Below are 14583 nucleotides of genomic sequence, written 5' to 3' on the forward strand. Positions count from 1 at the left end.
TATATATATATATATTATGGGTGTGGTGTGTGTGTGATATATATATACACACCACACCCATAATATATATATATATATATATATACAGACACACATACATACATATATATAAACCACACCCAGAAATATAATATATATATATTATATATATATTAAGGGTGTGGTGTATGTGTGTATATATATAATATATTATGGGTGTGGTGTATGTATATATGTGTGTGTGTGTGTGTGAGTGTGTATATATATATTATGGGTGTGGTGTGTGTGTGTGTATATATATGTATATATTTGCACAAACACACGCCTCACATTCAAATTGTAACGCCAAGAAGAAAGTCATGATATTATGTAAATCACAGCATCTATAGGTATGGTAATGATATGCAGTTGATGAAAAAATGGATGCCAATTTTTAAAAACCTCTTGCTACATGCAGAAGTAGACCCAGACATATAGCCAGTTACTCGGTTTGGCTGCTATCAATGAGGTTATTTGTTATGAGGAGTGTTCTGCCACACAGAATGCACTTGGCCAGGCAAATCCTCAACATCTGCTCCTGGCAGCTCCCTTTGCAATTTCCATCCAGTGTTGTCCCAGACATGCTCGATGGGAAACAAGTCCAGACACACAGCAGGCCACGGTAGCATGTCTAGGTCTTGCAGCTGCTCACAGTAGCACGAGCAGAATGTGGCCTGGCTTTGTACTGTTGAAAAACTGCTTTTGGGACGCACGTCATGTTCTGTTGTGTAACCCACTTGTCAAACTACTTGCCGGCTATGAGTGCGTCCAAGACAAAAGCGGGACTTGTTCGAGCCTCCTATCTGCCTTTTTCGTCCGTGCTGTTTAGGGAAACGTTCATTCATCTTGTGCGCATAGGACTCCTTTATTATTTTCCAAGGGCAACTATCTCTTGCATTGATATGATCATGTTTAACTTGCTAGATGTAGATGTAAATATCGGCATTGACAATCCAAACGTTATCTTACCATTACGGTACATTCGGATTTATCTTTATTACTGTAGAGGCCCTCTTAAGGGCCTTTCCCACATAGTGAGATCGCTAGCGATATCTCTAAAGTGTCACCGATTTTTTTTGACGCAACAGCGATCTCGCTTTGTGTGACACGTACCTGCGACCAGCCCCCCCACTGATCTGCTGGAATGTCATGGGCCATTTTTTCATCGTTGGCGTCCCGCTGGCCGGCATGCATCGCTGTGTTCGGCGCCGACTATCGACGTCGCAGAACTCGTAGACGCAGGCGGAAGTCAGAATCGCTGCGGTGTGACAGGTAACAGCGACCCCCGACGGATCGCTGTATCGTTGCTGCGTCGCTGGAGAGATCTGCCTGTTTGGCAGCTCACTAGCGTCCATTTAGCGATGCATCAGCGATCCTGACCGGGTCGTATCGTTGTCGGGATCGCTGGTGCATTTCTAAATATAACGGGACCCTTAGACTGGCAGAATTTTGTCCGCAATTAGCTTTAACTGGTGACACAAGTTGTTTCTGTTTCCAGTTTATGACCTGGCCATTGTTCTCCCACCCCCAACATGGCCAGGCATTTTTTTTCTTCTTTGTACATGCAGTTGAAAGAGATTAAACTTTTTTCTCGCTTGGCTGTTCAGGCCTAGTTCGGACATAATTTTTGTGTTATCATACCATTTTTTCCCTCCCCCAAGCCCCTGATATCTGGTGATTTTATAACATTGGGTGCATTTCAACATAAATGTTTTTGGGTTTTTTTTTTTGCTTTTCCCTGTAACTGGGGCTAGTATATTTGCCCTACCTACAAGGTGAATTCAGCTTCTTTCCTGCATAGCAGAGATGACTGGTCTCCTGGGATCCTTCATCTCCTGCTCCCTCCTTGCACTCGTTCACATGACTGCTGGCTCCTTGAACCCTTAGGTAAGGTTGACGTTTGCGGTTGGGCGAGCTGCGGACGTTCTCCGTGAAGCTCCGCCCACGGCCACGCCTCCTCCGGTCAGCGCCGCCTACGGCTGCATACTTCTGCATGCGGCCTGCGTACCCTATCCTTAGCATTGAGTACACAGGTCATGCCGCAATATGCGGATGCCTCCTCATGCGTCGTTTTGACGATGTGGTGAGCCACGTCAAACGCACCATGTTGGAATTTGGTTTTTTTTTCGTCGCATCGTCAAAACGACACATGTGGAGGCATCCGCATACTGCTGCATGACCTGCGTACCCAATGCTAAAGATAGGGTACGAAGGCCGCATGCAGAAGTATGCGGCCGTGGACGGAGATTCACAGAGGACGTCCGCAGCTCGCCCAGCCGCAAATGTGAACCTAGCCTTAGCTGCTCAATGTCGTGCAGTTAGTATACTATGCAATGATGTTTTAGTACATTTTACAACTTCACTGCAGAGTAGAACACGGACCGCCTGAACGTTTATAGATTGTGGGTGGAAAGGAAACAGTTACCATAGTAAGATTTTCTCCCTATACAACTTCAATATTTCCATCAGTATATCCTCCGCTAACTCAGAAAGATACATAACCACACTGGTAACCCCCCTTTTATTAAAAATATGCTCTGGAGGCAGAATCTCCCATAGGGGGCGTAGATTTAAAGAACCACGCCACTAAAAAAAACCTGTGCTGGAGTGGTATTGTAAGTAAGCTTAAAGGGGTTGTCCAGTCTCATAAGAAAAAGGTCTGCAGGCACTCTATGGGACTTCTGACTGTCAAGTGCTGACCGTGTGTAATGTGATTGCTATCACAGTTCCCCATTATTTCCCGTGCGGGTGGGTAGTCATGTATGAGAGATTCTTACTGCTGACAGGTTTCCTTTAAATGCAAGGTGAAATATGGGAAGGAAGACTGAAGAAAAAAGATTGGGCTGAACTATAGGGAAATAAATATACCAAATATATGAGAAGTGCAACGTGTGACAGTCAGATGGGGATGCAGTTCTGGGGACTGCTTCTTTAAGCAAACATTAATTTTAAATTTAGTTCCACTTTAAACTGTTTAGAACTGAAGATATTGTAGCTAAAAAGGAAGAGTAGGATTTTAAAATGTTCTTACGTAGTACTGTGGTATTCTTTAGAAAATGTGATCACATTTGATTAGCAAACAACTTCCTCCTTAAAGGGATACTGCCATCTCCAAGATACTACCCCAGTATGTAGTAGGTATAGTAATACTAATGTCCACTTAGAAGATTTGGCACCAGTTATATCAGCTGATGAAGTACTTCCTTTACTTCAAGTGATACCTCACACTTTGATAATAAAGACTTTCCTCTGGATGGTGCTTACACTGGAGTAATGGTTTATTGCACAGAAAAGATATGGAGCACTCACCGGGTCGGTCTTGTTGAATTCCTTTAATCCAAATTAGATTATATCCACATCACAATAAAGTGGATGGTGCGGTGTGCAGGAGACAGGGGAGTGAACAGGCCGACGGACGACGCTGTTACTGTGCTTCTGTGCAGAGTTCCCAAGCAGAGTATCTGACAATATGACCGCAATAAGCCATACACTCCATAGAAGTGGCCTTTATGGAAGAGTGGGCATAAAAAAAGCCTTTAGTTACACATATTGTAAGGAAGATGTTGAAAGCTCAGAGACTTATCCAAAACGACTTGCAGCTGTATTCGTATCAAAAGGAGGCTCTACAAAGTACTGACTTTAGGGGGGTGAATAGTTATGCACACTGAAGTTTTTCCCGTCTCCCAAGACGGCCCACCTGAGAGAGGGGATCCGCCCAGCCAGGACAGGAACCCTACTGAAGATAAAGGGGCGGTGACTCTCCCTCGCTTCAGTTGGGTTTCCGTGTGCTGAAGACCGCGGTCAAGGAAAAGCATACCTGCCCACCCCCGTACCAGCGTGGAAGATCAGGCAGAGCCTGTGCGCTGGGCGTCGGGGGTGGAAGCGCCGTCTGCGGGTCCCCCGGGGGCTTAGCGTCCGAGTGGGCGTCAGCGCAGCATAGTCAGGGGTCCAGGGGCTCTTCCATGCCTGCCGGCATGCAGGAGGGGCGGCCGCTTCCGGGTTGCGCCCATCTGGCGTCACGCGCAAGGCACGCTGGGAATGGGCATGCCCGCGTGACATTGAGGGGCGGCGCCGATATAAGATGGCGGCGCCCATGAAAAAACGCCGGCTGGCAAATAATCACCTTGGCGGAGGGGCTGTCGGTGGGCGCCGGAGGAGGCGGAGAGTGCAGTGGATCCCTCTTGAAAACAGGGATGACCACAGAAGACGCACTCGTGCCCAAAGCTTCACAATGGAAGTGGGGCAAGAAGAGCAGCAGCAGCAGCCTTTTCTGCAGGAACTCTCGCCAGATGCCTTGCCGAGCCGCCAGCATACCAAGAGCGGCAGTCGCCAGGACCAGCAAGACTCTGTGACGTCCAGAAAAAACGTCACACGTGCATCTGAGCAGCCTCCGAAATCGGTACCCTTGATTGACAGCGGTGGTGAGTGATCTACGTGAATGTCACCCTTATGGTAACGGGGTTTCATATTTCTGTTTGATCACTAGGGGATGTGCCCTATGCAAACCCGCTGGCAGTTCAGTGGCAGGAAAAAAATATCTCTGCTGACTGTATAAATATAACCACTGGCGTAACTACCGGGGCCCCGGCTCCGATCGGCGCTACCCGGGTAGTGCAATTAAGTACATACTCACCTCTCCTGCATGTCTCTTGCAGCCCCCCCCCGCTTATTCCATCCTCTCAGCACTGTTCGTCCTGCTTTCAGCGACCGCTCATTACATATGCGCATATGTAATGAGCGGCACCACGTGGACACAAAGCAGGAAGAACAGCGCTGAGATGGAATAAGCATGGGGGGGGAGACTGCAAGAGACATGCAGGAGAGGTGAGTATAACGGAGGGAGCCATATTCACCTGTCCCCCGTTCCACCGCTGTGCATCGCTCTGCTGTCTTGCTTCCTCTGGCAGTGACGTTCAGGTTAGAGGGCGCCATGACGTAGTTAGCAGGCGCCCTCTGCCTGAACAGTCACTGTGCAGGGCCGGCAATGCTGAGGAGCAGCAGCTGCAGAGACGAGGTGAGTATATAGGTTTTTTTTTCTTTAATTGAGACAGCGGCAGCAGCATTGTAAGGGGCCAGTAATCACTGTGCAGCATTACAAGGGGCTAGTAATCACTGTGCAGCATTACAAGGGGCCAGTAATCACTGTGCAGCATTACAAGGGGCCAGTAATCACTGTGCAGCATTACAAGGGGCCAGTAATTACTGTGCAGCATTACAAGGGGCCAGTAATCACTGTGCAGCATTACAAGGGGCTAGTAATCACTGTGCAGCATTACAAGGGGCCAGTAATCACTGTGCAGCATTACAAGGGGCCAGTAATCACTGTGCAGCATTACAAGGGGCCAGTAATTACTGTGCAGCATTACAAGGGGCCAGTAATCACTGTGCAGCATTACAAGGGGCCAGTAATCACTGTGCAGCATTACAAGGGGCCAGTAATCACTGTGCAGCATTACAAGGGGCCACTAATCACTGTGCAGCATTACAAGGGGCCACTAATCACTGCAGCATTACAAGGGGCCATCAATCACTGTGCAGCATTACAAGGGGCCACTAATCACTGTGCAGCATTACAAGGGGCCACTAATAACTGTGCAGCATTACAAGGGGCCACTAATAACTGTGCAGCATTACAAGGGGCCACTAATCACTGTGCAGCATTACAAGGGGCCACTAATCACTGTGTAGCATTACAAGGGGCCAGTAATCACTGTGCAGCATTACAAGGAGCCACTAATCACTGCAGCATTACAAGGGGCCAATAATCACTGTGCAGCATTACAAGGGGCCACCAATCACTGTGCAGCATTACAAGGGGCCACTAATCACTGTGCAGCATTACAAGGGGCCACTAATCACTGTTCAGCATTACAAGGGGCCAATAATCACTGTGCAGCATTACAAGGGGCCAATAATCACTGTGCAGCATTACAAGGGGCCACTAATCACTGCAGCATTACAAGGGGCCACGAATCACTGTGCAGCATTACAAGGGGCCACTAATCACTGTGCAGCATTACAATGGGCCACTAATCACTGTGCAGCATTACAAGGGGCCACTAATCACTGCAGCATTACAAGGGGCCACTAATCACTGCAGCATTACAAGGGGCCACTAATCACTGCAGCATTACAAGGGGCCAGTAATCACTGTGCAGCATTACAAGGGGCCAGTAATCACTGTGCAGCATTACAAGGGGCCAATAATCACTGCAGCATTACAAGGGGCCACGAATCACTGTGCAGCATTACAAGGGGACAATAATCACTGTGCAGCATTACAAGAGGCCACAAATCACTGTGCAGCGTTATAAAGGGCCACCAATCACTGCAGCATTATATGGGGCATATGTTATTATGGAGCATGTTATAGGGCCACCATTATTCACTGTGCAGCATTATTAGGCATATTTTTGTATGGAGCATCTTATGAAACCCATCATGAACTTTATGGAGCATCGTATGGGGCCCATTTTATTTTTGAAATTTACCAGTAGCTTCGGCATTTTCCACCCTAGGCTTATACGCGAGTCAGTAAGTTTTCCCAGTTTTTTGTGACAAAATTAGGGGGTCGGCTTATACACGAGTATATACGGTACATTACTGCGGCGCTCCGGCGGGTGCTGTGGCCAACGCTGTCTTGGGGGCCCGCCGGCCCGGTGTGTATAGTGTAGGGATCCGGGGCCCCGGTGGAAAAAAATGTACACTATGATTTCGCAGCCTACGCTACATTTCTGTGCCTTCTCTGCGGAGCGAAGCACATATTGGGCCCGCCTCCCTGCCTGCAGCCAGTGTATAGCTGTCTATTAGCTCTTTGCAGAGCTGCCTGCCGCATGGACCTCTGGGAAATGTAGTTCCTGGAGGTCGGTTTGCGCGGAGGAAGGCAGGCAGCCCTCACTGTCTCAGCTTAATTAATGCCAGGCCAGCCACTCAGCCAACTCTAATATGCATTATCGGTAAGAGGGTGCGTCTTGAAGGGAGTGTGTCTTTGAGGGGGTGTGTCTTTGAGGGGGCCCCGTTTAAAAGTTTGCTATGGGGCCCAATCAGTTCTACTTACGCTCCTGAATAAAACCATACGGGATGAGACCCCTGTCTTGGTCATTAGCCTTAGGGCTATAATACAAGAGGAGGTGAAAGGCTCCCTAAAGGCAGCCCTCAAAAAGACGGATAAAAGAAACCGCAAAATGGATTCTGATTCAGAGGCCTCGCTAGTGCAGAAAGGTCGTGAAAAATCCCTGTCCACCTCCTCTTCCTCTACCCAGTCCTCAGAATCCTCCTCGGACAGCGATATAGGGGGCCGTCCGTGTTTCCCAACAGAGGACTTGGTAAAGCTGGTCAAAGCTGTCAGGTCTACAATGGCACTTAAGGAGGAAATGACTCCTAAATCATTGGAGGATGTTATGTTTGGAGGACTAGAGGAAAGGAAGAAATGCACCTTCCCTGTAAATAATAAGATAAAGGCCTTAATTGACAGGGAATGGGAAAAAACCTGAGAGGTCGGGTGCCTTACCTTCACATTGAACAGGAGGTACCCATTTGAACAAAAAGATTCAGAAACCTGGGAAAAAATCCCAAAAATCTGATGGTGCCGTGGCTAAAATCCTCAAAGGTATCTCTACCATTAGAGGACCCTGGCGTGCTGAAAGACCCGCTTGATAAAAAAGCAGATGGGTCCCTGAAACATATCTGGGAAGCATCGGCAGGTGGATTAAAACCGGCAATAGCTGGTTCTTGTACCGCCCGTGCCCTCATGGTCTGGCTACAACAAATGGAGGACCAGATCAGGGATAAAGCTCCTAGGGATGAAATACTGTCTAATCTGACACTGGTACATGGAGCAGCAGCTTTCCTAGCGGATACCTCGGCAGGTTCCGTGAGATTAACAGCTAGAGCGACGAGCTTGTCAAATGCGGCAAGACGAGCCCTGTGGCTTAAAGGGTGTCCAAGGGATTTGCCATCGAAACATAGACTGTGTTCCATTCCATGTGACTGCCAATCCCTCTTCGAAAAAAAAATAAAAAAAATTGGGACCTTAAAGAAAGGAGAGAATCGGGCTATATGTTTAAAGGGCCCTCTACTTCCTCCAAAAAATCTCCCCAATGACATCAGGTCGGAGGTAGAGGGAAGGCTTTCTCCCTTCCTTTCCGTCTGGGCAAATATCTCCCCCAGTACATGGGTCCTAAGCATAATGAAGGACAATTTAAAAATAAAATTCACCCGTCTGCCCAGGCGAACCTTTTTAATGACACCCCGAAGGAAGCTCTTTAATGACACCCCGAAGGAAGGCCCAAGAGCAACAACTGGCCCTGGAGACGGAAGTTTTGGGACTAGTGCAAAAACAAGGCCTACAGGAAGTCCCAGTTCAAGAAGAAGGAAAGGGGTTTTTAGTCCCCCCTCTTTTTAATACAAAAACCAGATGGCTCTTGGAGGACCATAGTCAATCTGATGAGACTCAATCTGTGGGTAGACAATTGCTCCTTCAAAATGGAGTCAATCAATACGGCCACAAAAATCCTGTTCCAGCACTGCCTCATGGCAGTGATAGACTTAAAAGATGCCTACTATCATATCCCAATACATCAGGAGTATCAAAAGTACTTGAGAGTAGCGCTCTATCTCCAAGGTCAGGTCAAACACTACCAATACGCAGCCCTTCCGTTCGGCCTGTCTTCAACCCCCAGAGTTTTCACCAAGGTGATGGCCGAAGTAATGTCATTTCTTTGCCAGGGACATAGTGATCGTTCCATACCTGGACGACTTTCTTGTCGTAGGGAGGTCGGAGACCCATTGCACACACCAAATGAAGGAAGTGATATCAACTTTAATAGGCTAGCTAGGATGGATAGTAAACATCCCCAAGTCGAGATTAACACCAGTAAAGGTGCAATCCTTCCTAGGGTTAATACTGGACTCCGAGCGACAGCGCTGCCTCCTACCAGAGAACAAAGTGACCAAGATAAGGGGCCTAGCTCGCACACCAATACAAAGGCCAGCTATGACGCAATGTCCTTTTTAAGCTCGTTGACATCATGCATACCCGCGGTAGCGTGGGCACAGTACCACTTAAGACAACTGCAGTGGGAAGTTCAGTCAGTACAGAAACAATTGAAAGGGCGTTTAGAGGGAGAACTATGTCTCTCCATGGTGGTAAGAGATTCCCTACTCTGGTGGACTGTAGAAGAGCATCTAACAGCCGGTGTCCCGTGGCAGAAACCAGTCGCGGACATTACAACCGACGTGATAGCCACAGGGTGGGGAACACACCTGAGATTCCACTCGATACAGGGAACCTGATCCTTGCTAGAAAAGGATCACGGTTCAAATGTAAAAGAACAATGGGCAATAAAGAAAGCCGTGAAACATTTTCTCCCCTTGCTTCGGGGTCGCCACACTCGAGTCATGACGGACAATCATGCAGTGGTAGCTTACATCAACCACCAGGGGGGAACAAGATCTCAGGGCCTCATGGAAATATCAAATCTACTTTTCCAGTTAGCAGAACAACATCTGTTGTCCATCACGGTACTGCATATAAGGGGCGTCGAAAATACACAAGCAGACTTCCTGAGTCGCAGGCACCGAAGACAGGGAGAATGGTTCCTAAACCCCCAGGTTTTCCAACAAATAGCGCAAGCTTGGGGCAAACCAGAAATAGACCTGTTTGCCACCTCCCACAACAGAAAATTCAGGAAGTTCTGCTCACTAAATCCAAAAGAATACCCCTTTGCAGTAGATGCCCGGCAAATACCCTGAAAATTCTCCCTGGCCTACGCGTTCCCCCCCCCCCCCTATAACAATGATTCCGATAGTAGCCGGGAAATCGGGGAAGACCGAGCGAGACTAATTCTCATAGCTCCATTTTAGCCGAGGAGGCCTTGGTTCTCCCTTCAGAGACTCATGTCAGTGACAGATCCATGGGTCTTACCGGAGGTTCCAGACCTGCTTTCCCAGGGACCAGGGGTCCACTCTCAGGTGAAGGGCTTCCATCTGGCAGCCTGAAATTTGAGAGGGCGCTACTGAGTCGCCAGGGATTCTTACCAGAGTTGGTCTCCACCCGGTTGAAGAGTAGGAAACCTATAACATCCAAAATCTACGGTAGAACGTGGAAAAAGTTCCTAGACTTCCTGGGGGAACCTTTATGGGATGAAGCTCCAGTGGGACCTATCCTAGAACTCCTAAAGTCGGGGATGCAACTCGGGTTAGCCACCAACACCCTCAAAGTCCAAGTCTCAGCTCTGGGGGCCCTATATAACTGCAACCTAGCATCCAATAGGTGGGGGTCCCGGTTCATAAAGTCCTGTGGCAGGTCGAGGCCGGTCATTATCCCAAAGATACCACCCTGGGACCTGAATCTAGTCTTAGAGGCTTTAACCAAAGATCCCTTTGACCCATTACAAGAGTTGTCACCAAAACTACTCACACTTAAAACTGTATTACGGGTAGCCTTAACATCGGCCCGTAGAGTGAGTGACTTACAAGCTCTATCTATATGCCCTCTATATACGCAGATCTTGGATGACCAAGTGGTTCTAAAACCAGACCCGGCCTACCTCCACAAGGTGGTCCAAAAGTTTCATGGGACTCAAGGAGATCTCCTTGCCATCATTCTGTAATAATCCTAGAAACCCTGAGGAGCAAAAGTTCCATACATTGGATGTAAGGAGGGCCATATTACAATATATGTCAATAACTAGTCAGTGGAGGAAAGATCACTCCCTGTTTGTAGCTTTTCAGGGTAGTAGAAAAGGATACGGGGTAGCTAAGAGTACCATTGCCAGATGGATCAGGGAGGCCATTATATTATCCTACTCTGCGAGTGGCGCTCCGGTTCCTGAAGGCATCAAGGCTCACTCCACCAGAGCCGTGGCTACCTCCTGGGCAGAGAAGGCTGAGGTATTGATTGAGTAGATTTGTAAAGTCGCTACTGGGTCCTCACCTGCAACCTTTTTTTTTTTTTTAAGCACTACTGACTTGATCTATCTTCCTCTACTGACCTAACCTTTGGTAGAAGGGTGCTACAAGCGGTGGATCCTCCCTAAGGTGTCTTATTCTACAAAAGTCTCTCAGGTGTGCCGTCATGGGAGACGGGAAAACACCAAGGTTACTTACCGGTAGCCGGTTTTTCCAGAGCCCATGATGGCACCTGTATATTGCCCCCCTTATAACTCCTTTGGTGTGCACTATAGTTTGGGTGCTTGTTTAGTTAAATATAATGTGGTGAGAGTTTTACCATGTGTACTAACCCGGGGGACCTCTCATGCTCTGTAAACCAACTGAAGCGAGGGAGAGGTACCGCCCTTTTATCTTCAGTAGGGTTCCTGTCCTGGCTGGGCGGATCCCCACTCTCAGGTGTGCCATCATGGGCTCTGGAAAAACCGGCTACCGGAAAGTAACCTTGGTGTTTCGGTTATTTTGTCCTATTTGTTATTTGCTTCACAATAAAAAGAAAACCAAATGTTCACAGTTGTAGGCATGTTCTTTACATGAACTGATACAAACCCTAAAAAAAAAAAGCTTGTGATATTCCAGTTTGTAAGGTATCAAAACTCAAAAAATGCTAGGGTGAATTCCTTTTATAGTGATCTGGCACATATTGCTGGTCAACTTTCTAAGGTTTATGGGCTTCTTTACTGCCAGCTGATCGCTGGTGGGCTTAACAGTGGAACACATAATGTTCATCTTATTTTTAACCCCTTCCTGACATCCACCATATATGTATACTCTAAGTGGCAATGAGTTGTATGGAGGAGGCTTTGGAGCTATGGACCAGGTGACGGTGGTTAGATAGCTGCCGCAATAGGAGCCAGCTCTGACCCCAGTAGTAACCCCTTAATTTCAATGGCCAATACTGACTTTGTTAAATTTATGTTTTAATTATATAAAGTAAAAAATACATTTTTACTGCAGAGTGAATGGCATACAGCAAAGACTCTTTTTTTAATCTTCTAATGCATTTTATGGTAAATGTAAATGCTGCCAATGAAATGAAATCTTGTCTCACAAAGCAAGCCATTATTCAGCAATGTAAATGGAAAATAAGCTTAAATTGGCCATGGGTATGAAAGAGTTAATCAACTAATCTAACGTGTCAGAATTGACCAAAGAATACGGTCCATTCAGTCATACCCTAATGTACTTACATCCATCAATGTACAAATGTTTAATCGAAATAATGTGCAGTGCAAGGATGGATACAGTAACCTACATAGCAAATTTTCTGCATCATCCCGTCAATAGTACTTGCTGTGATAAATGTATTCAGGCATTATTTTAAGTAAACGTAAGACTTTGGACCTGATTAAACAAATCGGCGTTGTTCACACTGGTCTTGAAGAGGGGGTAGTTCTGGAGTCAGATGGTACTGATTCATGGAAAGGAGTGTGCCTCTCCATGAACCAGGAGCATCGGATGAGCATCGTATACCTTCTGTGTGTGCCTCTCCACAAATTCTACTCCAATCCCTGCTGGAGTAACGTTTGTGGCCTAGCAAACCCTGCCACTCATCATGAATTTGATGAGCAGTGGTCGCCACTCTTCCACCCCAGGTCTGCTCATTTCAGCACAGCTGAACTAAACTGTCGTGAAGACACAAGAAGTCCTAAAATCTAGGTTCAGCTTGGAGTTACGCCTCCATTTTTCAACTTCTCAAAGCATTTATGACTCAGGACCTAAATGTTTATATTGCTATGACTGTCTGGCATTCAAATTTCCTGGTCATGATATTTTAACCGTGATATTATGATTTTGGATTAATGATAAACTATGAATTTATTTTTTTTTACATACTCACTAGTTACTTTTTTTCCCCAAGTGATTGAAATGAAATTGTAAGGCTTATAGAGTCAAGCAAAGCAGCCCTTCACTGTAACAGTCCATCGTTCTCTCACCGTGCACTAGCCATGGGCCCAAAAATCTTTGCATATTGTCTGGGACATATGATTAGTGTGCTGCGCAATTCATTGTATAAAGGGAATCTGTCAGCAGCTGACGGATAGGCCAGTGTAGGAAATGGGGTGCCATGGAGCACGATGATATCAGTCCTAGTATTTAACGGCAAAAAAATCTCTTTCAAGTATCGTCAGAGGGAGCTTGTGAGTCAAACTACCCACACCCACTATGTACAGGAATATGGTGGAACAAATGTACTAAGTTGGACCAGGATTGTCGCTGATGAGTATGTGTAATGTAATGAGGCACTTATAGGTAAATTAATGCTATCCTTTAGTCTTAAAAGATGTAATACGCATTTAGGCCGAGGACCTGATGAAGGCTGAAATCCTCATCCAAAACTCATTTTACATCTATTAGGAACAAAGAATGCCTTTCTTGTACCCATCAGGCTATTGTACACACATTGTGATTCTCGTCATCACATCTACTCAACAGGGCTGATGTCGGTCTAACTCTGGACCTAGTCTACTATTATTAAATCGTTTTGGGAAATTTGGAGTCCATAGATCATACGGATTCCAGACCAAGGGGCCTGCAGCTAAGGTATATCCACAAGTCTTATTCATGGCCTCTTAAGGAGTTGTGGTCATTCATCTGCACAACGCACTAATGTGAGCGGATAGCCCCTACTTTCCACTATGCAGTTTTTCATCAACTGCTACACTTAAGGGGGCTTTACACATAGCGATATCGCTAAAGCGTCACCGATTTTGTGACGCAGCAGCGATATTGCTACATGTGATACTTGCCTCCGACCGGCTCCCCCGATGTCTGTCGCTGATCGTGCGAGATCGGCCGGGTCCATATCTCGTCGGGCACTTCCTGCTGGCGCCGACAAGCGACGCGTGGACGCGGGCGGGAAGACATCAGCATCACTGCGTGTGAAAGGTAAGTAACGACCGCTGCTGCGTCGCTACATCGCTGTGAGATCTGCCTGTGTGACAGCTCACTAGCGACCATTTAGCGATGCACCAGCAATCCTGACCGGGTCGTATCGTGGTTGGATCGCTGGTGCATCGCTAAATGTAAAGGGGCCTTTAGATAGCATCCCCTCTTTCCTTCTTTTCCTCTATTTGAGGATCCTCTTGCTGTAACACCTTATACAATGAAGCGGTCCATCAGTGCCTATGGGTTGGGGAAGCCAGATCGACAGGCTTACGCTATAAACCGGGAATTTATTAAATATGCTTGAGGCTTGCTTTTTACAATGTGTCCTGTAATAAGATGAAATGAAGCATTTTAAGTTTTGTTTTTGTTTTTTTACGCAAAGTGTTGGATTGCTATTTCATTAAATGCTTTATATGCTTAGTTGTGTGCTTTGCCTGTTTTTGGATGTATTTTTGCTTACAGTCTACTGCTTGTTTGTGCTGCTTTTTTTATTTTATTTCTTTCTTAAAGCTATCGGCACTTTCTCTGCTTCTTCTCCTGCTCCTCCTCTTGCTCCTCCTTCAGGCCGCTTCGCTATTCCTCCTCCAAAGCCCCGACGCTCCAAGAAAGGTCTGTGCGTCATTGTGCGTGTTGTAAACGCTTCAAGTAGAATTGCAACTACTTGGCTATTGACCAAAACGTGATGTCACTAAATCATCCATCTGCCAGTACTGTACAGGGTTGGTA

At 46.8% G+C, this 14583-nt stretch overlaps 1 protein-coding gene across 6 annotated transcripts in view; it reads left to right on the forward strand.

Annotated features, from left to right (window-relative positions):
- Window positions 1-14583, forward strand: part of TSPOAP1 (TSPO associated protein 1) — a 249670-nt gene that overhangs the window by 224460 nt on the left and 10627 nt on the right. For 5 of the 6 annotated variants that reach the window (XM_073565801.1, XM_073565798.1, XM_073565797.1 and 2 more), the window contains one exon: window positions 14368-14466. The exons of the other annotated variant lie outside the window; for it this stretch is intronic. In XM_073565801.1, the coding sequence (XP_073421902.1) occupies window positions 14368-14466 (99 nt within the window). The remainder of the gene's footprint in view (window positions 1-14367; window positions 14467-14583) is intronic. 6 annotated transcript variants of the gene reach the window in all.

Source organism: Dendrobates tinctorius, unplaced genomic scaffold, assembly GCF_039654945.1.
Source record: "Dendrobates tinctorius isolate UK_male_01 unplaced genomic scaffold, ASM3965494v1 ptg000016l, whole genome shotgun sequence".
NCBI lineage: Eukaryota > Metazoa > Chordata > Amphibia > Anura > Dendrobatidae > Dendrobates > Dendrobates tinctorius.